At 44.4% G+C, this 27,235-nt stretch overlaps 1 protein-coding gene across 3 annotated transcripts in view; it reads left to right on the forward strand.

Annotated features, from left to right (window-relative positions):
• MRM1 (mitochondrial rRNA methyltransferase 1) overlaps positions 1 to 26,198 on the forward strand; it is a 95,276-nt gene extending 69,078 nt beyond the window's left edge. For all 3 annotated transcript variants that reach the window (XM_069226561.1, XM_069226560.1, XM_069226559.1), the window contains 3 exons: positions 20,210 to 20,330; positions 24,955 to 25,074; positions 25,186 to 26,198. In XM_069226561.1, the coding sequence (XP_069082662.1) occupies positions 20,210 to 20,330; positions 24,955 to 25,074; positions 25,186 to 25,223 (279 nt within the window). In that variant the 3' untranslated portion in view covers positions 25,224 to 26,198. The remainder of the gene's footprint in view (positions 1 to 20,209; positions 20,331 to 24,954; positions 25,075 to 25,185) is intronic.
• Positions 26,199 to 27,235: the final 1,037 nt, after the last annotated feature.

A 27,235-nucleotide genomic window follows, 5' to 3' on the forward strand; every position in this document is an offset into this window, starting at 1 on the left:
CCAGGGGCAATCTTGAGCTTCTTTGTGATATGAGATGGTCTTGCAGAAAATACATTTTTCAAGTTAAGGCTCAGTCCATCACGTCGCAGATTTAACTGGCCAAAAATACAGAACCCACTAAACTGAAGAAAACCCTAGCAATATTGGAAGAAATAGGAGGACTTTGCATGCTTCTTTAGCATGAAAATCAAACATTTGGAAACATCTCTTCCTACACATTTAATCATCAATGCATGTAGCACGCTGAGTAGAAAATCACACATCTGGTCCAATTTTAGAGACAGGTCGCAGATAGAACTACAGAAAACCAATCTCCAAAAACCCCATCTAATTACTTCCTCAATGACATACTGGCTAGCCTTGCTAAAGATCTGTGGAATGTTCAAATAGCACATTAATCCAACCTTACTAATTTCACTCTACAACTCCCTGACTGCTTAAAAACAGAGGTGACCCTTCAAGGATCGATGCTGACTTCGGGTAGGTCTTATACTGTGAGTGGGTATTCATGTTGTAGATCTGTAGTGCTTACTGAAAATCGGTGGTGCTTACCTACATTACATATTATAGGCAAAATCTGCACCGGCATACAGTTTCATCCCAAATTCGGTCTAGCGGGTCCAGTGAGATATCAATCTCAGGATGAACTAGCTTCTAGAGTGCAGATCCCCAGTCCCTTACATCATATCTACATTGCTTAAGGAACTTTAAGAATTTTTATTATTTCCCTGGCTCTGCTCATAATCAGATTGCAGACCTGTGTCTCCATTCAAACACCCCCTCCCCCCTTCCCCACTGCCTAGTTAATTACTCTGCTGGCCAGCAGATGAATCAAAGTCCTTCACACACAATAGAGGTATTAACAGTGCTTGACACAGTTTCTGGGAAAGGATGGTGGGGAGGAAACCTGCATCTGTTAAGTATTTTGCTTCACCACACCCAGGCTGGGACAGCCCAGGCCCATAGACACAAAGGAGGAATTTCAGATCTCTGGAGCTAAACACAGGATGGTTTCCCCTTTGATGTTCTGGGGCAAGGGATCAGGCACCTGAGTCAGTTGAAGGCAGAGTGAGGCTCCCATTTGAAGTTACCACCTTAAAATGGCCCAGATAGCTGTGCAGCAGGGTTGGCACAGGGATAGAGTGACGATGTGGCATCCGGGGATTGGCCATAGGTGCCTGGCTTCTACAACTTTCCATCCTCACTTAAAACTTCTGCTCAAGAGAAAAACTGATGAGAAGACACTATACCTGGGAGCAACAATGGCAAAGAAAGGCCCAGCTGGAATGAGATGGCACCTGACGCCACTGCAAGCATGGGTTTAAAGACGTTGACTCTAGCAGGCCTCAAGGACATGACGAGTCTCTCAAGGGCCATTGATGTTAGCCACTGTATTGGGATGCCTTCATGTATTTTCCGTGCTGATTCTTCTTCGCTCTTTCTTATGTTTTTATACAGTTTACCTGCCCTGTGATCTTCTGACTTGTATTTGATCTAATTATGCGGTGTCCTGTAAAGCGCTCTGATGCTCTTGAACACTGTATGCGCTACCTAAAAATGTAATATTAGTAAAAATGCAGCAGACAACAAGGTATGCGTGTCCCATTATCTCTTAAATGCGCGTGGAAATATTATTTGTGGCTTTATTTTTTCATCCATTTAAAAATAAATGCGGATATTCAACAAGAGGGAAAATAAAGAATACGGAGAGGTGTACCAAAATGGCTGCCATAAAACTAGGCACTTTTATTACGTTACTTTGGGGGAATCTGATAGTATTCACCCATGGGCGTAGGAAGTGTGGGGGATGCAGGGGTTGTATACCCCCCAGATTTTGGAGGATGGGGGACGAAGGTGGGAGGGACAAAGGGACAAAATAATTTCCCCTTTTACATCTATTATTCAGAGGGCCATTAGCGCACAAAAGCGCTACTTTTAATAGCCCTGAAGGGACCATCCTCCAATCTGATGGTAACAGAATGAAGGTGAGTTCGGAGGCCCCCCGCGCCCTCTGCCGTTTTGTTTGTCCTGTTCACAGCTGTGGGCATTAAGGGTTCTCATAAGAACAACGGGCACAAGGAGAAGAGTTTTGGATGATTACTGTCTGCATCCCCTGCTGCCGCCTTGAAGAGGAGCACTGCAGGATGCCTTCAATAGGAGCTGCAGAACAATGAGGAAGATCTAAAGAGGAAACAGAGTCCCACTCAGTCTGGTGCCTGCAGGCTACAAAGGAGACTCTGTGAAACACAATATTTGTATTTGCCCAAGATCACACCAGTTGGTGAAACAGTGAAGTCGAAATTGGGCCCAGATTTTACCCTTTCCCACAACAATTTAGGTATTCGAAGGGTATATTTTTCTAAGATTTATGCTTAATGCTTTTTTATCTAGGTATTGAAGGGCTTGATTATAGCATGGCTAACAGGGAGAAGCCATATTTCATTTTGGGCTGTTATACCTAGCGTTATTATTCATGTTGTTGTTATCGTTACATACATTGAAGTATATTATCTTTACTCTATCTTTTCTTCACTGTACTCTGAAACAAACTACCCTATGCCACTGCACCCTACACCACTTTCCTCCACTCTGTGCTACTCTACGCCACTGCAATCTATGCTTTACCACTCCACTCTACATGACTCTACTCTGCAGCACTCTACACTACGCCACTGCAATCTATGCTATTCTACTCTAACCATTGTACACTACACCCCTGCACTCTTCACCACTTTACTCAAAACCAATGCACTCTATGCCACTGCACTTTATGCCAATCTACTCTGCACCACAGCACTCTATTCCACTGCTTTCAATGCCACTGTACTCTGCGCCACAGCACTCTAGGCGACTGCACTCTATGCCACTCTACAATACACCACTGTACTCTGCGACCCTCTAATCTGCAACATTACACTCTGCCACTGAACTCCACGCCACTCTACTCTGCACCACTGCATTCAATGCCACTCTACTCTGTCCCACTCCACTCTTTTCTGCACCACTGCACTCTAATCTACTCTACTCTATACCACTCCACTGTAGGCACTTTACTCTACTTTGAAATCATCTCCTCTATGCCACTGCAATCTACGCAATTCCACTCTTTGCTATGCCAGTCTAATCTACCCTGCACCACTCCAATGTACCCTGCGCCACTCCAATCTGCTCTGCACTACTCTATGCTACTGCACTCTACATCACTATTCTCCACTCTGCAACAATCTACTCTTCACCACTATACTGTACTCTGCAGCAATCTGCTCTATTCCACGGCAATCTATGCAACTCTGTTCTACTCTGCACCACTGTACTCTAAGCCACTCTTCTCTACTCTGCATTACTCTACATCACTGCACTTTACACCAATGCATTCTATGCCACTCTACTCTACACCACTGCCCTTTATGACACTCTGCTCTGCAACACGGCACTCTGCCACTGAACTATACTCCTCTCTACTCTGCACCACGGCACTCTACTCTGCACCGCTCAACTATATGCCGCTCTACACCAATGTACTATATGCCACTACACTCTATGCCACTCTACTCTGCATCACTGCACTCTACACCAGTCTACTCTACCTTGCACCACTCCACTCTACCATGCACAACATCACTCTATGACACATCACTCTGAACCACTGCAATCTATGCTGTGCCACTCCACTCTGCTCCCCTCTACTCTTCACCACTCTACGCTAAACCAGCGCAGTCTTTGTTAATGCACTCTACACCACTTTACTCAAAACCAACGCACTCTATACCACCACACTCTACACCAATCTACTTTGCACCACTGTACTCTATGCCACTTCACTCTAGACCACCCAACTCCACTCTATGACACTTCACTCTGACATTACACTCCATGATACTAGACTCTGACACTCTATTCCATTAAACTCTAACACTTTCTCCACTCTGTAACTCCCTACACAACTCTCTATACGCCACTCCATTCCACTTTACTCCACTCTATGCCACTCCACACCACTCTATGCCATTTCAATCTACGGTACTCTACTCAACGCCACTGCACAACCCTCTATGCCACTCCACTATACAACAATGTACTATGCTCAACAGCACTCTACCCAACTTTCTCTATGCAAGTTCACGTTACTTTACTGCACTGTACTCCAGTTCACTCATATTTATGCCTTTCCACTCTACGACACTCTGCCACTCCTCTCTATGACACTCTATTACACTGTGACACTAATCCACTCTACTACTACTTTATGGCATTGGCGCTTGATTAGAGATTCAGATCTCCATTGATTGCCTTGTCACTCATATGAGACGCGAGTCAGATTTATCTTGGCCGTTTTGGTTACAAGCACTCTGCAACCCTTTTAACTCAAGCTTAACAAAGGCTTAGGATGATCCTGATACTTGTCTAGGGGATCAAAATATCATCGGCCAAAGTACCTTGACTTTAATTTGTGATATTGTACATAAGTTGGCATAAGCATAGGTACTATGAGCTAATCACTTCTTGATTCACTATTTGAGTCATTCATGTAAAAGTCGGTGTATAAAAGATTGTAAAGCATTATTGTGGATGCTTACCTTGTAAGAAAGTAGCCTCTTTCTAGCTTGGTTACCCCCACATTTGGCCTGTTTGCCAGTGTGTTTGAGTGTGTCTACTGGGATCCTGCTAATCAGGACCCCAACAGTTATGCTCTCTCCCTTAAATTATGGTTGTTGCATACTGGTAACTCAGTGTTCGATGGCATATGTTGCTGCAGATACACATGTTTAGCACAGTCCGCTGCCTGGTGTTGGGCTCGGAGTATTACAAGTTGTTTTTCTTCGAAGAAGTCTTTTTTGGTCACGGGACCGAAGGACTCCTCCCTCTTCGGCTCCATTGCGCATGGGCGTCGACTCCATCTTAGATTGTTTTTTTCCGCTGTCGGGTTCGGACGTATTCCTTTTCGCTCCGTGTTTCGGTTCGGAAAGTTAGTCAGAATCTCGGAAGAAAGCGTCGGTATTGTTCCGTTCGGTATCGGGATAGTTAGGTACATCGACACCGATCATCGGAAGACTTTGGGGTAGCTTCGATTCCCCCATCGGGGCCTGGTCGGCCGGACCGCGTGCGACATCGAAGCCGATGGAACGGACCCCGTTTCGTTTCTGCCCAAAATGTCACAGTAAGTATCCTTATACAGATCAGCACTTGGTCTGTAACTTGTGCTTGTCCCCCGAGCACAAGGAGGATACCTGTGAGGCCTGTCGAGCCTTCCGGTCCAGAAAAACACTCCGGGACCGAAGAGCCAGGCGTCTACAAATGGCGTCCACGCCAACAAAACAACGTTTCGACGACGAAGAGGAAACTTTCTCGGTTCCGGAATCAGAATCCGGAGACTCCGACGTCGAACAACAGCAACAAACAGTGAGTAACACGTCGAAAATTAAAACCATCGAGAAGACAAAAGCCCAGGGGACGCCACTGCCAACAGGCCATGGCTCGACCCATAAGACCGGCGACCCGTCGAAGGCGCCGAAAAAGGGCACGCCCATAGCGAAGACACCCGACTCCGGTCGAGGGACCGCCATGGAGCAACCTCGGAGCCGAGATAGCGGCTCCGAGAGGCAAAAACAAGATGCCGGCACCGAAAAACCTCGGCACCGAGACACACTGCCGAAATCCACAAAAATTCTGTTGGTGCCGAAGCCGAAAAAAGATTCTCTCTTGGCGCCGAAAAGTTCCACACCTTCATCCTACACAGAGGAACAAGGAATAAGTGGCCAGATGCACAGATTTGGACAAGAGCTCCAAAGTGTAGAATCAGACTACACACAAAAGAGACTGTACATCCAGCAAGACACAGGGAAGATATCAACCCTTCCCCCAATAATAAGGAAAAGAAGGATCGGACTTCTTAAGGATGACGCACAACCACAAGCCAAAGTGGTTAAAAAAGTCACGCCTCCGCCCTCTCCACCACAACAGGCATCGCCGGCACAAACACCGCCACAAATGCACTCACCAGCGCAAACTACCATAAGTCAAGATAATCAGGATCAAGACGCTTGGGACCTATATGACACCCCAGTGCCGGACAATGATCCCGATTCATACCCCACAAAGCCGTCACCGCCAGAGGACAGTACCTCATACTCGCAACTGGTGGCTAGGGCTGCAGAATTCCACAATGTCCAACTGCATTCCGATCCTATAGAGGATGATTTTTTATTTAACACCCTCTCGGCTACACATAGCCAATATCAATGTCTCCCAATGCTACCAGGGATGTTACGGCACGCAAAACTAATTTTTGAAGAGCCCGTAAAATCAAGAGCCATCACCCCAAGGGTGGATAAGAAATACAAACCACCACCCACAGACCCAGTGTTTATTACTTCGCAGTTTCCACCTGACTCCGTAGTAGTAGGGGCAGCTCGCAAAAGAGCAAATTCCCATACATCTGGCGACGCCCCACCTCCGGACAAAGAAAGCAGAAAATTTGATGCGGCAGGAAAAAGAGTAGCATCACAGGCAGCCAACCAGTGGCGCATCGCAAATTCTCAAGCGCTGCTGGCCAGATATGACCGCGCACACTGGGATGAAATGCAACTTCTCGTAGACCATCTTCCCCAGGAATACCAAAAAAGGGCGCAGCAAATAGTTGAAGAGGGACAAACCATCTCAAACAATCAAATCCGCTCTTCACTGGACGCAGCCGATACTGCAGCGAGAACAGTCAACACTGCTGTCACCATAAGGAGACACGCTTGGCTCCGCACTTCAGGCTTCAAACCTGAAATCCAGCAGGCTGTCCTTAATATGCCCTTCAACGAGAAACAACTTTTTGGCCCTGAAGTGGACACAGCCATTGAAAAACTTAAAAAGGACACAGACACGGCCAAAGCCATGGGCGCACTCTACTCCCCGCAGAGCAGAGGCTCTTTTAGAAAAACTCCATTTAGAGGGGGGTTTCGTGGCCAACCCACAGACACCACCAGCCAACAAACAAGAACCACACCATATCAGGGTTCATTCCAAAGGGGAGGTTTCAGGGGATATAGAGGGGGTCAATTCCCAAGGAGTAGGGGAAGATTCCAAACTCCAAAAACACCTCCACCTAAACAGTGACTTTCAAGTCACACAACCCCTTCACTCAACACCAGTGGGGGGAAGACTAAGCCAATTCTACCAATCTTGGCAGCAGATTACAACAGACAATTGGGTATTAGCAATAATCCAACATGGCTATTGCATAGAATTCCACAAATTCCCACCAAACATCCCTCCAAAAACACGCAAAATGTCACCACAACATTTAGAACTTTTAGGACTAGAAGTTCAAGCACTACTGCAAAAGGATGCAATAGAGTTAGTACCAGTACAACAAAAAAACACAGGAGTTTACTCCCTGTACTTTCTAATTCCAAAAAAAGACAAAACATTAAGACCAATATTACATCTCAGGACACTAAATACCTACATCATATCGGACCACTTTCACATGGTCACACTACAAGACATCATTCCACTGCTCAAACAGCAAGATTACATGACCACATTAGACCTAAAAGATGCGTACTTTCATATACCGATACACCCTTCTCACAGAAAGTACCTAAGGTTCGTATTCAAAGGAATACATTACCAATTCAAGGTGTTGCCATTCGGAATAACAACTGCACCAAGAGTATTCACAAAATGTCTAGCAGTAGTAGCAGCACATATCAGGAGACAACAGATACATGTGTTTCCTTACCTAGACGATTGGCTAATCAAGACCAACACAGTAAAAAAGTGCACAAACGACACCACATATGTCATACAAACCCTTCACAAACTGGGTTTCTCCATCAACTATACAAAGTCACACCTCGAACCGTGTCAGACACAACAATATCTAGGGGCAACCATCAACACATCAAAAGGAATTGCCACTCCAAGTCCACAAAGAGTGCAAGCATTCCACAAGGTAATAAGTGCTATGTTTCCAAACCAAAAGATACAAGCAAAATTTGTGCTAAAACTTCTAGGCATGATGTCATCATGCATAGCCATTGTCCCAAACGCAAGACTACACATGCGACCCTTACAACAGTGCCTAGCATCACAATGGTCACAGGCACAGGGTCAACTTCAAGATCTGGTGTTGGTAGACCGCCAAACATACCTCTCGCTTCTATGGTGGAACAGCAACAATTTAAACAAAGGGCGGACATTTCAGGACCCAGTGCCTCAATACGTTATAACAACAGATGCTTCCATGACAGGGTGGGGAGCACACCTCAATCACCACAGCATTCAAGGACAATGGGATGTACACCAAACAAACTTTCATATAAATTACCTAGAACTGTTAGCAGTATTTCTAGCGTTAAAAGCCTTTCAACCCATAATAACACACAAATACATTCTTGTCAAAACAGACAACATGACAACAATGTATTATTTAAACAAACAAGGAGGAACACACTCAACACAATTGTGTCTCCTAACACAAAAAATATGGCAGTGGGCGATTCACAACCACATTCGCCTAATAGCACAATTTATTCCAGGGATCCAAAACCAACTAGCAGACAACCTTTCGCGAGACCACAAACAAGTCCACGAATGGGAAATTCACCCCCAAGTTCTGAACAAGTACTTTCAAATTTGGGGAACACCCCACATAGATTTGTTCGCAACAAAAGAAAACGCAAAATGCCAAAACTTCGCATCCAGGTACCCACACCGCGAATCACAAGGCAATGCTCTATGGATGAGTTGGTCAGGGATATTTGCATACGCTTTTCCCCCTCTCCCTCTCCTTCCATATCTAGTAAACAAATTGAGTCAAAACCAACTCAAACTCATACTGATAGCACCCACATGGGCAAGACAACCTTGGTATACAACTCTACTAGACCTTTCACTAGTACCGCATGTCAAACTACCCAACAGACCAGATCTGTTAACACAACACAAACAACAGATCAGGCATCCAAACCCAGCATCATTGAATCTAGCAATTTGGCTCCTGAAATCCTAGAATTCGGACACTTAGACCTCACACAAGAATGTATGGAGGTCATAAAACAAGCTAGAAAAGCTTCCACTAAACACTGCTATGCATCTAAGTGGAAAAGATTTGTTTGCTACTGCCATACCAATCAAATCCAACCATTGCATGCCTCTACGAAGGACATAGTGGGATACTTACTACATTTGCAAAAAGCGAATCTCGCTTTTTCATCTATAAAAATACACCTCGCAGCAATATCTGCTTACCTACAAACTACTCATTCATCGTCTCTATTTAGAATACCAGTTATTAAAGCATTCATGGAAGGGCTAAAAAGAATTATACCACCAAGAACACCACCAGTTCCTTCATGGAACCTTAACATCGTCTTAACAAGACTCATGGGTCCACCTTTCGAACCCATGCATTCCTGTGAAATGCAATATCTAACGTGGAAAGTCGCATTTCTCATTGCAATCACATCCCTCAGAAGAGTAAGTGAAATACAGGCATTTACCATACAAGAACCATTTATTCAAATACACAAAAATAAAATAGTTCTAAGAACAAATCCAAAATTTCTACCAAAAGTAATCTCACCATTCCATTTAAATCAAACAGTAGAATTGCCAGTGTTCTTCCCACAACCAGATTCCGTGGCTGAAAGGGCACTACATACATTAGACATCAAAAGAGCACTAATGTACTACATTGACAGAACAAAGCTAATCAGGAAAACAAAACAACTGTTCATAGCTTTTCAAAAACCACACATAGGAAATCCAATCTCTAAACAAGGCATTGCTAGATGGATAGTCAGATGTATTCAAACATGCTATCTTAAAGCCAAGAGAGAATTGCCTATTACACCAAAGGCACACTCAACCAGAAAGAAAGGTGCTACAATGGCCTTTCTAGGAAACATTCCTATGAGCGAAATATGTAAGTCTGCAACCTGGTCTACGCCTCATACATTTACTAAACACTACTGTGTAGACGTACTAAATGCACAACAAGCTACAGTGGGCCAAGCTGTACTAAGAACATTATTCCAAACTACTTCAACTCCTACAGGCTAAACCACCGCTTTTAGGGGAGGTAACTGCTTTATAGTCTATGCTAAACATGTGTATCTGCAGCAACATATGCCATCGAACTGAAAATGTCACTTACCCAGTGTACATCTGTTCGTGGCATTAGTTGCTGCAGATTCACATGTGCCCTCCCGCCTCCCCGGGAAGCCTGTAGCCGTTTAGAAGTAGATCTTAAATCTTAAACATTTGTACATTTGTAAATAATTATTATAAACTTTTTATGTACATACGTATTCACTCCATTGCATGGGCACTATTTATAGCAAACAACTCCATCCTCACCCTCTGCGGGGAAAACAATCTAAGATGGAGTCGACGCCCATGCGCAATGGAGCCGAAGAGGGAGGAGTCCTTCGATCCCGTGACCAAAAAAGACTTCTTCGAAGAAAAACAACTTGTAATACTCCGAGCCCAACACCAGGCAGCGGACTGTGCTAAACATGTGAATCTGCAGCGACTAATGCCACGAACAGATGTACACTGGGTAAGTGACATTTTCAATTTCACCCAAGATTGGCATACTGGTGCCCCCTTATAAGTCCCTATTATATGGTACTTGGGTACATAGATCCCTATGAGCTGCAGCATTTATTTTGCCACCCATAGGGTGCCCATGCAAAGGCTTCTGCAGGACTGCCATTGCAGCCTGCGTGAAAAGGTGCATGCACCCTTTCACTGCCAGTTACACTGCACCAGGTCACTTATAAGTCACCCCTATAGCAGGCCCTCCAGCCCTGAGGGCAGGGTGCAGAGTACCTGTGTGTGAGGGCACCCCTGCACTGGCAGAGGTGCCCCCACGACCTCCAGGACCATTTTCCCAGACTTCAGGTGTGCGGGGATGCCATTTTACACGTGTACTGGAAATAGGTCACTCCCTATTCCCAGCTACATAATGGTAACTCTGAACATAGGTATGTTTGGTATCAAACATGTTGGAATCATACCCCAAGGCTTTTGCAAGCATTGGTTGTATGATTTCATGCATTCTGGGGGCTCCTTAGAGGACCCCCAGTATTGCCATTCCAGCCTTCTGAGGTTTTCCAGGCAGCCCCAGCTGCTGCCACCTCTGAGACAGGTTTCTGCCCTCCTGTTGCTTGAGAAGCTCAAGCCCAGGAAGGTAGAACAAAGGATTTCCTTTGGGGGAGGGGTGTTACACCCTCTCCCTTTGGAAATAGGTTTGGAAGGGGTAGCTTCCTTCCCCAGGCCACTGGAAATGCTTTGAAGGGCACATTTGGTGCCCTCCTTACATAATCCAGTCTACACCAGTTCAGGTACCCCCAGTCCCTGCTCTGGCATGAAACTGGACAAAGGAAAGGGGAGTGACCACTCCCCTGTCCATCACCACCCCAGGTGTGGTGCTCAGAGCTCCTCCAGAGGGTCCCTGGGTTTTGCCATCTTGGATTCCAAGTTGGCAGCGAACTCTGGGAGCATCTGAGTGGCCAGTGCCAGCAGGTGGTGTCAGAGCCGTCCCCTGATAGGTGCTTACCTGTTTAGCTGACCAATCCCCCTTTCAGGGCTATTTAGGGTCTCTCCTTTGGGAGGATCTTCAAATTCAGATTGCAAGACTCAAGCAGGAATCCTCTGCATCCTTTACTTCACCTTCTCACCGAAGAAACTGCATCTGGACCCTCCAGGAACTCCACAAACTGCAACAACGAAGCAAAGACGACTTCTGCAACATTGTAACTTCAGCTCCTGCCAGCAACTGCAGCTGTTTCCCGGTCGTGCATCCTCAGAGGACAGCCTGTCTTCAGTCTGCACCAGAAGAATGAACGAATCTCGCTTGGAGTGAAGGAGTCACTTCCCTGCTTCAGCAGGCACCTCTCTGCAATGATGACCATCTGCATGGGTCCCCTCTCCTGACGAGTTGCATGGATCCTGCCTCACGGGTGGTAGACTGAAGTGGTCCCGATGGTCCTGACGTCCTACTGTCCAACTTTGGTGGAGGTAAGAGCTTGCCTTCTCACGCAAGACAGTACCCTGTGCACCATGTGTTTTTCAGTTGCCAAGGCGTGTGGCATCCTTCTATGAAATTCTTTGTGCACAATGTAGCTCTGGCCCCCAGCACTCCTTCCTGAAATGCACAGCTTCCTGAGTGGTTCTCTGGTGGCGTGGGATCCTTTGTTTTTGTGCTGAGTGGGCCTCCTTTTGCAACTCCTTTGTCCCCGTGCTGGGGGACTCCTGTGTGTGCTGGCTGGTATTCTGTGGTCTCTCTGAGTTGCTGAGAGCCCCCTCTGACTCCTCCTGCTGGGTAGAGTCCACCAGGTCCCTCCTGGTCCCGGGCAGTGCCATTTTCAACTAACCATGAGCTTTGCCTGTGCCAAAGCTTGTTGGTGGAATCCAGCGATGCAAACCAGACTGCAATCATCCATCCGGTGTGGGATATCATCTGCACCAACCCGCATCCATCTTCTTGGGTGCAGTACTGACTGTTGTTCTTCACCAGTGGTTCTTCTTTTGCACCTTGATTCGGGTTAGCGGGGGCTCCTGTCCTCCCTGGACTCTTCTGTGCTTCTTGGACCTAGTCCCATTCTTCCACAGGTCTTTAGGTCCAGGAATCCACCCTTTGTGTCTTGAAGTATCTTCTGGTTCTTGCATTATCTCCTTTTTCGTGTTTTTGTGTGTTCTGGGAAAGTTACTGTGATTTACTTCTGCTTTCCTGGGCTCTGAGGTGGGTTCTATTACTTACCTTTGGTATTTTCTAATATTCCCGGCGCCCCTCTACACACCACACTTGCCTAGGTGGGAAACCGACATTCGCATTCCACTTTCTTAGTACATAGTTTGTGTTTCCCCTAGGCCCATTTCTAACCATTGTGATTTTCACTAATTGTACTGTTTTCTGTTTTTATTGCTATTGCTGCATACTAGTGTATATAATTGGTGTATTACTTACCTCCTAAGGGAGTATAGTCTCTATGGTATTTTTGGCATTTGTGTCACTAAAATAAATTACCTTTATTTTTGTAACACTGAGTATTTTCTTTCATGTGTGTGAGTACTGTGTGACTACAGTGGTATTGCATGAGCTTTGCATGTCTCCTAGATAAGCCTTGGCTACAGCCACCCCTAGAGAGCCTGGCATCTAGGCACTGCCTACATTTCACTAATAAGGGATAACTGGATGTGGTATAAGGTGTAAGTACCATAGATACCCACTACAAACCAGGCCAGCCTCCTCCAAACCACTGTACTATACAGGTTACTTTTTAAATTTTTCTTGTAATTGGCGACATTGGGTCATCCAGGTAACTTGTGTAATGCCCGAATACCAGTCTTTCTCGATTTCCCCTGTTGATGTTTTCCCACTACATTTGATCTTTTATATTTTGATTGAATAAATGCATAAAACATTCCATTTGCATACTACTTTATTATCATTGTTTATGGGAGTGGTATTGCATTTTTTTCCAGGGACCCCTGTTCCTTCAAAGTTAAGTTTACTGCTCCATTTTAGGACACTCTACTTACTCCATGATACTATGCCACACCAGTCGATGACACATCATTCTCCTTTATGCCATTAACTTTGAGCCATGCTGAATAGTAGTCTCACTAGTGTACAGCATGGCTAAAACACATTGGCAAAGGCAATAGAACTTACATAGGCGAGACCTATTAGCTTTGCATTGCTTGTTTATAAGGTATGAACTTTAAGGTGACTTGCAATATCCTTATGTACACAGGGGGTATTTTACCCCATATAATACATGGTCACACCACCAACTTTCCCACAAACCACTTAAAACATTAGTGCATAGGTTCTGTCATTCCAAGCTATTAAAGTAGAGCAGAAGAAAGAAAAGCAACATTCAATGTTTTGCTTTAAACAGCTTTATTAATTATGCTCCTTGACCTGATCTGCCTTTTACCTTGGCTGCTAGCTCTGGCAGAAGGCATTGTAATGTCAGAAGTCGACTGTAATAACCCTATCATAGTCATTTTCTGATGTCTTTTCTTTATAATCAGTGAATGTCTTTTCTGTACACGCTGTGACTTGGTGCATCACAAACAGCCGTTTCTAAAGAAATTAGTGATTGCAGTTTATACAGAGATTAGAGAATCCATGTTTATATAGACTGTAACTCCAAGAGTTTCTTCAGTTGAAATGCTTCTAGTTATGACTGATGTGGAACTGAGCTTCCCAAGATCACACACAGGAGTAGAAGTGTTATTAGAACTATGGTTTCCGAGCACAGTTTACAACTATTGTACCTAATCGCTTTTGATCTCTCCGGTGCGGTTCCAATTGGCATGAGGCGAAGGGCATGATGGGTGTGGGGCGCAAAGGGTATGTTCTTCCTTTTTACCCTCCTACCTTCTTGATTTGCTTGGTGCATGAAGATGCAAGGTTAATCAACATGTTATTTTCACAATTGAGCTAATTACTTTGTGAATATAAATAACAATAAAAGATACTTTCAGACTGTGTAAACATGCCTTCCTTTCTCCCTATTTCACTTCCATTATATATTATTGTGTATATTTATCGGAGCCTGCAGTTCGTAAACAACGAGCGATTTGTATAGGGTTGATTGAAAGTCCCCAAGGCTGTCCCTGTCCCCCCCCCCCCCCCCCCCAGACATTTATTGTCTCCTACGCCCCTGTATTCACCTCGTTTTAGTGTAGCGTGATCCGCCCTTGACCTTTAAGGCTCTTCCTTCCCAAGCCCTGTTCTTGTTGAAGAGCGGCTAACTCCCAGGTTTGGACCGAGGTGTTGGTTCCTACATATTTAGGAATCTGTTCAGCAGTGATTGATCCTCAAACACTGGGAGTGACAGGAGAGTTTGCTAAGGTGTTGTGCAAATGTATCTGAATACACTATGACTATGTGGCATTACCGCATTGTTCTACGGAACAAATTGTGGAATGAGAGGATGGGTGTGAAAGTCTGCTGTGTGGGGAGAACGCACGTGAGTGGAATGGGCGCCACAGTCACCGGTCAGCAGGCGCTCTCGGCACGTATTTACAGATATACAAATGCTGCCGACGTACCACAGGATATATGACACTTTTCCAATATGCTCACCTTGACACCCCGTTGCCTGCACATCTATTACCCGTGTGCTGACATGTTCACTGAAAACCTGGCAAAACGTTCAAGTTACCGTCTAATGTGGCGGTAGTTCACAATCGGCACTAGGTTATCCAAGATGGTCCTGATAGTCAACAAAATATGATCTAAATGATGTCGCAACTGTCCATTATTTTTATATTCACTCTTTCCTCAGACCAGAGAAACGGACTCTGGCCTCAATGTTGTGAGTGCCGGTGCGGCAAGGTCTGTTTTTCTAGTAAATGCTGAAGGGAATCGAAACATTCGTACGGGATTATTTCTGTCATCGGATTTTTATTTTTTTCAGCATTTTGATAATTCGGTGGTTTATGGCGTCCTCCATTCAGGCGTACAATATTCCAATGGCCTAATTTTTTGGTTCTGAGCTTTGCATATTTTTATTTTTACTATTCACTGAAGTAGTCATCTTAACCATTTTTGAGGTGGAGTGACTGTGAAGTTTTTTGGGCAATATTTACCTAGCAAAAAGCAGTTTAGGACAACATTCAAGTGGCAGAAACCTTGGGATTTAAAATCCCTTCATGGGAGATGTTTCAATTTCAGACGACGGATTTGTATAATCGAACCACATGAGGGCAGCAGTGCACTGTAGGTGCGTGGCATGAATATTTTATTCGCCTCATCAAACACTGCAAACAGGTTCAGTGATTGAAATCTCTGGCACCACAGTCCATAGAGAGCAACTGAAAAGGGGGTGGTCTCGGGAAGAGAGGAGTGGGCTGGGAAGCATTTCTTTTAGAAACCCGCCGCTTTTGACCCATTTTCGCGGTGTTGTTGATTTCAATTTTTTTCTCTTTTAATTGTTCTTTTGGTATTTAGGTTTCGGTGTTCACGTGTTTGTATTTAGCATCCTTTTTGTATGCTCCCTTGGATAACGTAAATGAGGCCTGAGATAACCCCAGAAACATGTTCATGCTTGAGAGACAGACAATGTATAGTACGTGGGAAAGGACAAAGCTGTTGCACAAACTTGCCAGCAGCTTAATTAAGCTCGCGGTTAGAGTTATTGAATTAGAAGCCAAGTGCTGTTTAAAATGTAATAATTTTTAAAAACCTTCTAGTACCTGTTTGGTTGGACAGTATTTGAGTCTAAACTCTCTAGTTACTGCTGGTAGGGGCAGGACTCGCGTTTCCAAAACCTGCCCCTGATTCTCAGATCTGAGTAGGGAGTCTTCGTCTCTTCATCAAGCTCGCGCCTTGCCTCCTGCTGATGGGAAGTGTGGGTGCGCTCCAGCACCCATCCACAGTCCATTAGACGGCTACACAGTGCCTCCCGAGCGCACCTGCCCGATCCCTGACGTCCAAAAGGAGAAGCATGAGAAAGCAATGAAATAAGTCAGTGTTTTACATATTCAGCAGTTTCGCCGTCGTTATTTTGATTTAAACCTGGATGCAGGTGTATGAAAGAGGAGTTGCAGCAGGTGTCTTCTCTAACCTCCCCCCGGCAGGGTAACTGAGTGCATCAGGGCATCCCCAGTAGATGTCTGTGCGTGTTAGCAGGGTTCGCCCAGCCTTTCATCCCATTAGGTTAGGCATTGTTAAAACTGGTTATTGCTAGTACTTGGAAATAACAGAAATGTGAAAGCATATCAAAGCACATTATATATACTAGTTATTGCTAAAGTAATCATTATGCGTAGACCAAAGCCTAAAATCTCAGCTCTAGGCTTCAGTTTTCCCTTTGTCTCTGATCTAGCTCCTAAAGGCGAAGTGCCCAGGAGATATTTCGCGTTCATTAGAGCATATAGGGCCAGATGTAGCAAATGGTTTTACCCATTCTGTGTCTGTGGGAGAATGTGTTTGTACATATGGCCCTTAGTTCCCTGAACGTGTGTGGATCTAACTCCACTGCCTCTTTCCAAGGGCCATGTTCAGCTCTATAGAGATCATCTTGAGCAAAGCGGGTGGGTGTTCCCGCGAGAACGGGAAACGCCGTGTAGTGCCCCAGAGATTGTATGTTTCACAGTGAGCGAAGGACTCCGCCAGCCAGCACTGCAAGTTACCACCAGCAAGAGTAGGTAAGAGGAAGGGTTGTCAAAACCAAGCGAGGATAAATTACCTTTAACCTGTCTTACATGTCCAGTTTTTATTGCAGCTTGATTTTTGAGCAATTGATAGAGGAGTATATATTGGAGAAGGTATTTCATTTAAAGAGAGTCCAGACCCTCATCTGCAAGAGCATCCTTTCATTTTTATGCTTTTTGTAAGGTCCTCATTTCAAGCAACAAGCACTTGAAAACATATGTTTGTAGTGTTTTGTGCTTACTTGCCAGACTGATAGCAAACAAGGCTCTGCACCAGCTAACCAGAGTAGCAAAATATGTAGCAAGACATATCAAAAGCAGCAGTGGCAAAAACGGTTCTGACTTATGGAAAAGTGAAAGGAGGTAACATTTTAGTGATGAATGCACCACTAGAGGTTACCTTTGTATTAGAGTTTTAGGGGTACCAATCTGTATCGACCACCAGGCCAGACCTCTTCAGTCAAGGTTTGCTCCACTCTTGTAGGTGCATGCCTTCAAGAAAATTGGTGCCAGAGGAAACTCCTCCTCAGACTAAACAGCCAAGATGTAGATCTGGGAACGTAGGACATGGGGTGTGTTACTGTCTTCTATGCGATTGGCAGTATTCTGTTACAGTGGGGTGTACAGTGAATAGTAGTATTCAAGAGGAATGTCTCCTCTGTGCTTGTGCTCATGCAGTATTGTGTTACAGTGGGGTGTACAGTGAATAGTAGTATTCAAGAGGAATGTCTCCTCTGTGCTTGTGCTCATGCAGTATTGTGTTACAGTGGGGTGTACAGTGAATAGTAGTATTCAAGAGGAATGTCTCCTCTGTGCTTGTGCTCATGCAGTATTGTGTTACAGTGGAATGTACAGTGAATAGTAGTATTCAAGAGGGATGTCTCTTCTGTTCTTGTCATCTTGCAGTATTGTGTTACAGTGGAATGTACAGTGAATAGTAGTATTCAAGAGGGATGTCTCCTCTGTTCTTGTCGTCATGCGGTATTGTTAGTCGAGCGTCCAATGAATAGTAGTATTCCAGAGGGATGTCACTTCTGTTCTTGTCGTAACGTGGTTTGTTTTTTTCTTCTCTACGATTTCCAGTATTGTTTTGCAGTGGGATGTACAGTGAATACTCATTCAAGAGGAATATCTCCTTTGTTTCTTTAGTCATGCAGTGTTATTTTATTTTACTCTATATGATTGCCAGTGTTCCCCTGCGGCGGAGTGTACAGTGAATAGTAGTATTCAAGAGGAATGTCTCCTCTGTTCTTGTCGTCATGCAGTAATGTGTTACAGTGGAGTGTACAATGAATAGTAGTAGTCAAGAGGGATATCAGCCCTGTTCTTGTACTGATGTGGTTTACTCTTTTCCTCTATACTATTCGGTATGCGGTGGGATGTACATTGAATAGTAATATTCAAGAGGAATATTTCCTCTGTTTTTGTCATCATGCAGTATTGTGTTACAGTGGGGTGTACCATGAATAGTCGTATTCTACGTCTCTTCTGTTCTTGTCATCATGCAGTATTGTGTTACAGTGGGGTGTATAGCGAATAGTAGGATTCAAGAGGGATGTCTCCTGTTCTTGTCGTCATGCGGTATTGTGTTACAGTAGAGCATACAATGAATAGTAGTATTCAAGAGGGATGCCACCTCTTTTCTTGTCATAACGTGGTTTGTTTTTTTCTTCTTCACTATTTCCAGTAATCTGTTGCAGTGAGATGTACAGTGAATACTCATATTCAAGAGAAGTGTCTTCTTTGTTTCTATAGGCATGTAGTGTTATTTTACTCTATATGATTGCCAGTGTTTCCCTGCAGTTGAGTGTACAGTGAATAGTAGTATTCAAGAGGAATGTCTACTCTGTGCTTGTCTTCATGCAGTATTGTGTTACTAGTAGTAGTCAAGAGAGATATCAGCCCTGTTCTTGTTGTGAAGTGGTGTGCTCTTTTCCTCCATACCAGTGGTTCTCAATCTTTTGACTTCTGTGGACCCCCACTTTATCATTACTTGAATCCAGGGACCCCCACTGAGTCAATACTTAAAGCTGGGGACCTAATCTGTTAACATTATTTATTTTTCTAAGCAGTTGCGGACCCCCTGAGGAGGCTTTGAGGCCCCCCCCCCCCCCCCGGGGTCCAGACCGCAGGTTGGTAACCACTGCTGTATATGATTCCCAGTGTTCTCCTTCGGTGGGATGCAGAGGGAGGTCTGCTCTGTACTTTTCATCATGCAGTATTGTGTTACAGTGGAGTGTACAGTGAATAATGGTATTCTATGTCTCCTCTGTTCTTGTCATGCAGGATTGTGTTACAGTGAGGTGTACAGTGAATAGTAGTATTCAAGAGGGATGTCTCCTCTGCTCTTGTCGTCCTGCAGTATTGTGTTACAGTGGGGTGTACAGTGAAAGGTATTCTATGTCTCCTCTGTTCTTGTTGTCAGGCGGTGTTATTTTTCTCTATACCATTGCCTGTATTTTGTTACAGTGGGACGGACAGTGAATAGTCGTGTTCAAGAGGGATGTCTCCTCTGTTCTTGTCGTCATGCAGCATTGTATTACAGTGGGGTGTACAGTGAATATTAGTATTTAAGAGGGAGGTCCCCTCTGTTCTTGTCGCCATGTGGTGTTATTTTTCTCTATACCATTACCTGTATTCTGTTACAGTGGGACGTACAGTGAATAGTCGTGTTCAAGAGGGATGTCTCCTCTGTTCCAGCCGTTGACAGGTTTTAGACACTTTTCTTATGCAGTTGTATGCAGCAGCTGATAATTTCCTTTCTGGAAGGCAGAGAGTTATTAGCCGTCACTTCGTGTTAGACGTGGATTTACATTGCCCCTAGATTGAATTGTTGTGTTTTACTACAGCTTGTAAAGCATTTTTAGGTGACACCATTATTTTGGTGCTTCTGACTACGCCGCAGTCATTACCAGGTTCTGAGAGCACAGAATAGTAAAGTGAGGCTGAAATCTGCCATAATGCTCAGATGCAAACTTTTCGAAGTTTGCGCAGGATTGAAAGATGGCTAACTTTACCCTTTGTTTCTTCTCTTCAGGAAAAGACAGCGCAAGGGTGGCAGGTGATTGGCACGGTCGGAAAAACCGAAGCCCCCGAAGATGTTCCGATCATAACCACATCCGAGTTCCAGTGGAGCAGGCCCACGATATTAGTGCTGGGTGTGTATTTTAACTGCGTTGTTGTTGGGCCCGTAGGCTCCTAACTAGTAGAGAAAACACTCCTATTAATAACGTGTTTGTTACTGTATCACCAATGCTCCATAGTTCTTCTTCAGGCTGGTGCTGTGAGGTAAGGTTGCATCCGGATACAAAGAGGAGTGTTGCTGTTGTGTGTTTGTCAGGCGGTTTACACATATCCGTGTCTTCCAGGCGCTTCTGGGGTACCTCCGAGCCACGTTTCAGCAATTCATTTTCATGATGCTTATGGCTGGGTTTATGAATGTACTTTTCGTAAGTTATTTTTAAATTATCATCTACTGGTGTAGAAGCAGTAAATCTATAAAATATATTGCAAGTTAGATCTTGCTAAATTCGCAGCTTTCAGTGGCCCCAACGTCTCCGTGCTTCTTGCAGTGGTCACCGTGCATTTTGCGTTCCCAACCGGTTTTCTTATATAACATGCAGGTAGGTGTACACTGCAGCATCATGAAAGCTGTGCAGGTTCATGTGCGGGTTCAGAGGCCGAGTGGAGCTCGAGTGACGCGTCCAGACAGGTTCAGTAATTCTGTGGCTGGGTTATAGGAACAAATGCTACTTGTAGGGTACACAGAAGCGGTCAGTAGGGCCCTGTAGGAACTTCAGGTCTTGCATCAGATTATTGTTCAAGGTTTGTGATGTTCATAGAACTAGCGGGAAATGCAGAATGCTGGTATCATAAAACCGGGAAGTAAATCTGTTCTATTCAGTACTTGCATCACACATGAGCCTGCAAGTGCATTGATAACGTTAACAGGACTGTGCTAAACATCTCATATAACTGCCAGCTAAGGACCAGAGTTACTTTTGCATCATAACCCTGCGCGGATTGAGACAAGTTAATGTGCTTTTCATATCTCTTACCGCGGCGGCCATTCAAACATTTCCGCTGGGCCGGCGGGCACTCTCCAAAAGAGCGCCCGCCGGCCCAGCGGAAATGCCCCTGCAACGAGGACGCCGGCTCAGAATTGAGCCGGCGTAGTTGCAGGGGTGCGACGGGTGCAGTTGCACCCGTCGCGTATTTCAGTGTCTGCAAAGCAGACACTGAAATACTTTGTGGGGCCCTCTTACGGGGGCCCCTGCAGTGCCCATGCCATTGGCATGGGCACTGCAGGGGCCCCCAGGGGCCCCGCAGCACCCCCTACCGCCATCCTGTTCATGGCGGGTTTCCCGCCATGAACAGGATGGCGGTAGGGGGTGTCTGAATCCCCATGCTCCGCCGCCATGGAGGATTCAATGGGGCAGCGGTAAACCGGCGGGAGACCGCCGGTTTACCCTTTCTGACCGCGGCTGAACCGCCGCGGTCAGAATGCCCTTGGGAGCACCGCCAGCCTGTTGGCGGTGCTCCCGTGGTCGGTGACCCTGGCGGTCACCGGCCGCCAGGGTCAGAATGACCCCCTTGGTCTTGTGACCCCAGCACTTCACCATCACTGTAATGGCAGCGAGTTGTAGTGGATCGAAATTTGCACTCTACCTCATTAATATGCATGAAGTAGGTCGAATTGCGACCCACTGCGATTCGGTATTTAGTGAATCAACCTATTAGTACATAGGCCGGTTTACAAAATACCAATGGATTTACTAAAAGTTGGTGAACGATTTGCGACCACGTTTAGCAAATCCAGTTTACGGACATCTGGCCCAAAATGTATTCTGTCTCTACGGGCTAATGCGTCCTCTACAGAAATAGGGTTTATGTACATGTGGGTCCATGCAGCCTTTTACCCTCCATAAAGTGAGTACCGTTGAGTTGGTTATCAATAAACCTGCTGTTACAGCGGTTGGAGTCCCAAGTGATAAAGCATTATGTAGGCAACAAGTTAAGTATCTGCACAAAGAGTCGACCACTGCACAGCCATGTGTTTGGTCAAGCTGTACAGTACCCAGCCAACAGTGCACAGCCTTCACCCATTGTTGCACTAATTGCTGGTCCTGTGCTGTGTGCCTGCTATCCAGAAGGCATTTCTGATGTGAATTATGGCCTGATGTCAGTAAATGTTAAGGGCTAAAACAATACAACACCCAGACTTTATATGGAATACATGCCTTTTTCTAACTGTTCAGCGATACTTTAATCATGTATTGCTTGCTTTTAGATTTTTTTTTTCTCAGTCTCCGCTGTAATTAATACATAAAAATACCATTGGGTGACACACCTTTTTTTTTTGTGGTACTTTTGAGAAAACCATTGCTTTACACACAGGTTGTACTTTATTTAATTGGATTTAGTTCATATCGTATATACTTATGCATGTTCTGTATTTGTTAGTATACAGGGAGTGCAGAATTATTAGGCAAATGAGTATTTTGACCACATCATCCTCTTTATGCATGTTGTCTTACTCCAAGCTGTATAGGCTCGAAAGCCTACTACCAATTAAGCATATTAGGTGATGTGCATCTCTGTAATGAGAAGGGGTGTGGTCTAATGACATCAACACCCTATATCAGGTGTGCATAATTATTAGGCAACTTCCTTTCCTTTGGCAAAATGGGTCAAAAGAAGGACTTGACAGGCTCAGAAAAGTCAAAAATAGTGAAATATCTTGCAGAGGGATGCAGCACTCTTAAAATTGCAAAGCTTCTGAAGCGTGATCATCGAACAATCAAGCGTTTCATTCAAAATAGTCAACAGGGTCGCAAGAAGCGTGTGGAAAAACCAAGGCGCAAAATAACTGCCCATGAACTGAGAAAAGTCAAGCGTGCAGCTGCCACGATGCCACTTGCCACCAGTTTGGCCATATTTCAGAGCTGCAACATCACTGGAGTGCCCAAAAGCACAAGGTGTGCAATACTCAGAGACATGGCCAAGGTAAGAAAGGCTGAAAGACGACCACCACTGAACAAGACACACAAGCTGAAACGTCAAGACTGGGCCAAGAAATATCTCAAGACTGATTTTTCTAAGGTAATATGGACTGATGAAATGAGAGTGAGTCTTGATGGGCCAGATGGATGGGCCCGTGGCTGGATTGGTAAAGGGCAGAGAGCTCCAGTCCGACTCAGACGCCAGCAAGGTGGAGGTGGAGTACTGGTTTGGGCTGGTATCATCAAAGATGAGCTTGTGGGGCCTTTTCGGGTTGAGGATGGAGTCAAGCTCAACTCCCAGTCCTACTGCCAGTTCCTGGAAGACACCTTCTTCAAGCAGTGGTACAGGAAGAAGTCTGCATCCTTCAAGAAAAACATGATTTTCATGCAGGACAATGCTCCATCACACGCGTCCAAGTACTCCACAGCGTGGCTGGCAAGAAAGGGTATAAAAGAAGGAAATCTAATGACATGGCCTCCTTGTTCACCTGATCTGAACCCCATTGAGAACCTGTGGTCCATCATCAAATGTGAGATTTACAAGGAGGGAAAACAGTACACCTCTCTGAACAGTGTCTGGGAGGCTGTGGTTGCTGCTGCACGCAATGTTGATGGTGAACAGATCAAAACACTGACAGAATCCATGGATGGCAGGCTTTTGAGTGTCCTTCCAAAGAAAGGTGGCTATATTGGTCACTGATTTGTTTTTGTTTTGTTTTTGAATGTCAGAAATGTATATTTGTGAATGTTGAGATGTTATATTGGTTTCACTGGTAATAATAAATAATTGAAATGGGTATATATTTGTTTTTTGTTAAGTTGCCTAATAATTATGCACAGTAATAGTCACCTGCACACACAGATATCCCCCTAACATAGCTAAAACTAAAAACAAACTAAAAACTACTTCCAAAAATATTCAGCTTTGATATTAATGAGTTTTTTGGGTGCATTGAGAACATGGTTGTTGTTCAATAATAAAATTAATCCTCAAAAATACAACTTGCCTAATAATTCTGCACTCCCTGTATATTTTACACAAATGTATATGATATTGTGGTAAACTCCGATGCATTTTACTTTGTGGACAGTCTTATATTAACAGTATTTGTGTCAGTATTGCCTCAGCCGAGGATCAAAGGATTGCAGGTACTTTTTCCTGTACATGCCACTGTTCCCACTCTCTGATGCCAAAAGCCTGAATTTGTAGTGTCTGGTTTAAATCCACTGGAATCTATTGAGGGAACTAACTGCCCTTTGTCTTACGGAGGAGCAAGAAGGAGTCTGTAACTAGCGCGAGGCGTTGTTACACCTGCATCACCGCCTGTTCTCTCTTTACCCATTGTGTCTGATAAAATGATGTGTGAAAATGGAATAAATGGACATGATGAGGCACCTCGATGCTACGGCCGGAATGCACTCTACAATACAACACCTACTGCTCAAATATTGCAGCTACTAATGTGTAATATTTTGTTTGCCAAACACTTGCTACCACAGCTTTGCCTTTTTGTTGCACTGCAGTTAATGTGTGTTGCTTTTACCCAACTCATTGGTACTCATTCTAATCATTCCCACTTTACATTGTAGCCACTGAGAGCAGTGTCCTCTTTTCAGAATCACTCAATGAGTCACACAGTCAGTGGCTCCAAAACCGCGGATCCTGTGTTTGTGGTTGATCATGGTCAGCCATCTTGTGCATCATCTGAGCTCCCTTGCAGTACAGTCTTGTGAAATGTCATCTACCTGTGCAGAACCTGTAATGTATTTAACTCTGCAGGAAATGAAGGACATGGCCTTTCCACTGAAATGAGAAGCCTCTGCCAGATGATGCTCACCATACCACCTGGAAGAATCCTGCATGCGGGCATCGAATCCTTAAATGTTTCTGTTGCTGCTGGTAAGATTACTTAACAGGTTCAAGTAACTAATTACCCACTATCAGTTGTTAAAGAAAAATACCATTTTAAGTTCTGTTGTTGAAGATAGTTTTCCCTCCTCTCTTTTGCAGGCATTATGTTGCACGGTTTATGTGGCAAGAGAACTTGAGGATGGAAAACACTTTGATTCGTCTTGACCCAAGAGTGGCTCAATTTTGATCGCTTGTCACACTGACTAGTCTCAAACATTTTCTGGTATGCTTGTCACTGGTCTTGGTGTAAAGTGGTCAAGAACTTTAGAGGTGCTTCTGTGGAAACCTTATCGCATGTTCTGTGAATTAATTGCTCAAAACACCAGAAACTTTAGCGAAGAAATTGGAATCCACACTTAATGGCAAAAGGACCAAGAGACCCGGAAGACATGTAAATAGCTCTTACATAGTTCATTGGGGAATTGACGGAAGCTCCATTTTATTGGCCCAGGTCTTCTTGAAAATAGTTGCTTTGATTCATTTTTGCTTTGTCACCTACTGCAACAATGTCGCTACATGCTTACTGATCCAGGAGGTAGACAGGAACAGGTTACAAGGGTAAGGTGAGGAAATCCGGTCCTGGTAGCCTTCTCTGTGAGATCAGTTGAAGCATCTCTACAGTTTGCTTCTTCAGAAATCCGCAAACTTGAGAAGTGAGGTGAGCATCACCAGATTATGTTGCCCTGCTCAGCTTGACCTATATGGTCCATGTAGTAAGCTCTTGTTTTACCAGTAGCAGCATAACCACTCCAGATCTAGGCTTGAGTTGACATTTAGAGGGGATTGAGAAGGGTATTGTGCCATTATCATGTCTGCCAGGGATTGTGTAAGTATTGATGCTCGCATGATGACTGACCATACAGCTACATAGATGTCCCCTCGGGTAGTTTGAGTAGCAGTGGGGCAGGTGCTCAGAATGTTTCTCTGGACTCGTAGCTAAATTTAAGTTGACCTGCCACATAACGCATCCTTGGACATAAAAGGTATTCAATTTACCATTTATGTATTTGCTCGAAGAGTTCTTGGACAAAGTGACTAACCTATTTTGTATATACTGTATCATTTTACAAATGTACGTATCTCAGAATAAAGTTGCTAAGTACAATAAAAAATGGTTGTCTGGTATTTTGTGCCTCATTAAAACAAGTTATTTTGCAGTCACCATCTGGCAAAGCTGTAAGGTGCAAGAGATGGACTTAAATAAAGTTCAGTCTATTAAGATCCTTGTCATGTAGTCACTCCATCATCTTATGCTTCTCTTACCATCTTGATACTGTGTTCAGCACTTCTGTTACAAGGGCTACCAAATCTCATTAATGGCAGGTTTCTTGATGGCTTCAAAATGATGATTAATTTTATGGGCCCTTGCAGATGTCTTGTTATTTCTCTATGGGTATTTATGTCAAACATTGGCACATGAGGGCTGGGCTCATTTCATATTTTCATCATATTCACTTGAGATACGTTTCCAGGCAGTTATTCGAAATGGAAATTATTTGCATACATAGATGGTTACCATGAAAGTCTGGCATGGATAGTTTGATCATGCACCAGTACTGCTTTGTTGATGAACAACCTAAAACAACTTAAAAGGTTCCCTATTGTTGAACTGGTTACACTGGAGCCTAAAATATATGGAAGTGGAAGCCTTCTAACATGACAGTATGGGCACTTAACAAGACGGGTAAATCAGTCTGTTTTCATCTGGGTTGCTTTACATATTTCCTTCATACTAGATAAACAAGGAGCAATTTCTAAACAACCGAAACATCCTTAGTGTTGGCCAGTTATTTCAGGTGAAGCGTTGCATTAGCTTTTAGGGAGATCACAGGAACCGGGGATATCTAAATGGGTGCACAGAGGCTACAGAACAGTTCAACAAGCACACATATTATGCACCAGAACAAGGTGCCATCTGGATAAGAGATCTATTCGATGTTATTTAGACATAAGCAGTTAAAAGGACGAGTATCTATCCCTCGCATTACAAAGACCCAAGGTTTAGTTGCAGATATCCATTAGGGAGACACACCATGTATGCTTCGTTCTTTCACACAACTTTTGTCTCTCGCAAGTACCTTTTCTGATCAACCATTTTGATTCATATTCCCACTTTCACACTGGAAATACCAACAACGACTTTACTTCT

Source organism: Pleurodeles waltl, chromosome 3_2, assembly GCF_031143425.1.
Source record: "Pleurodeles waltl isolate 20211129_DDA chromosome 3_2, aPleWal1.hap1.20221129, whole genome shotgun sequence".
NCBI classification, from domain to species: Eukaryota; Metazoa; Chordata; class Amphibia; order Caudata; family Salamandridae; genus Pleurodeles; species Pleurodeles waltl.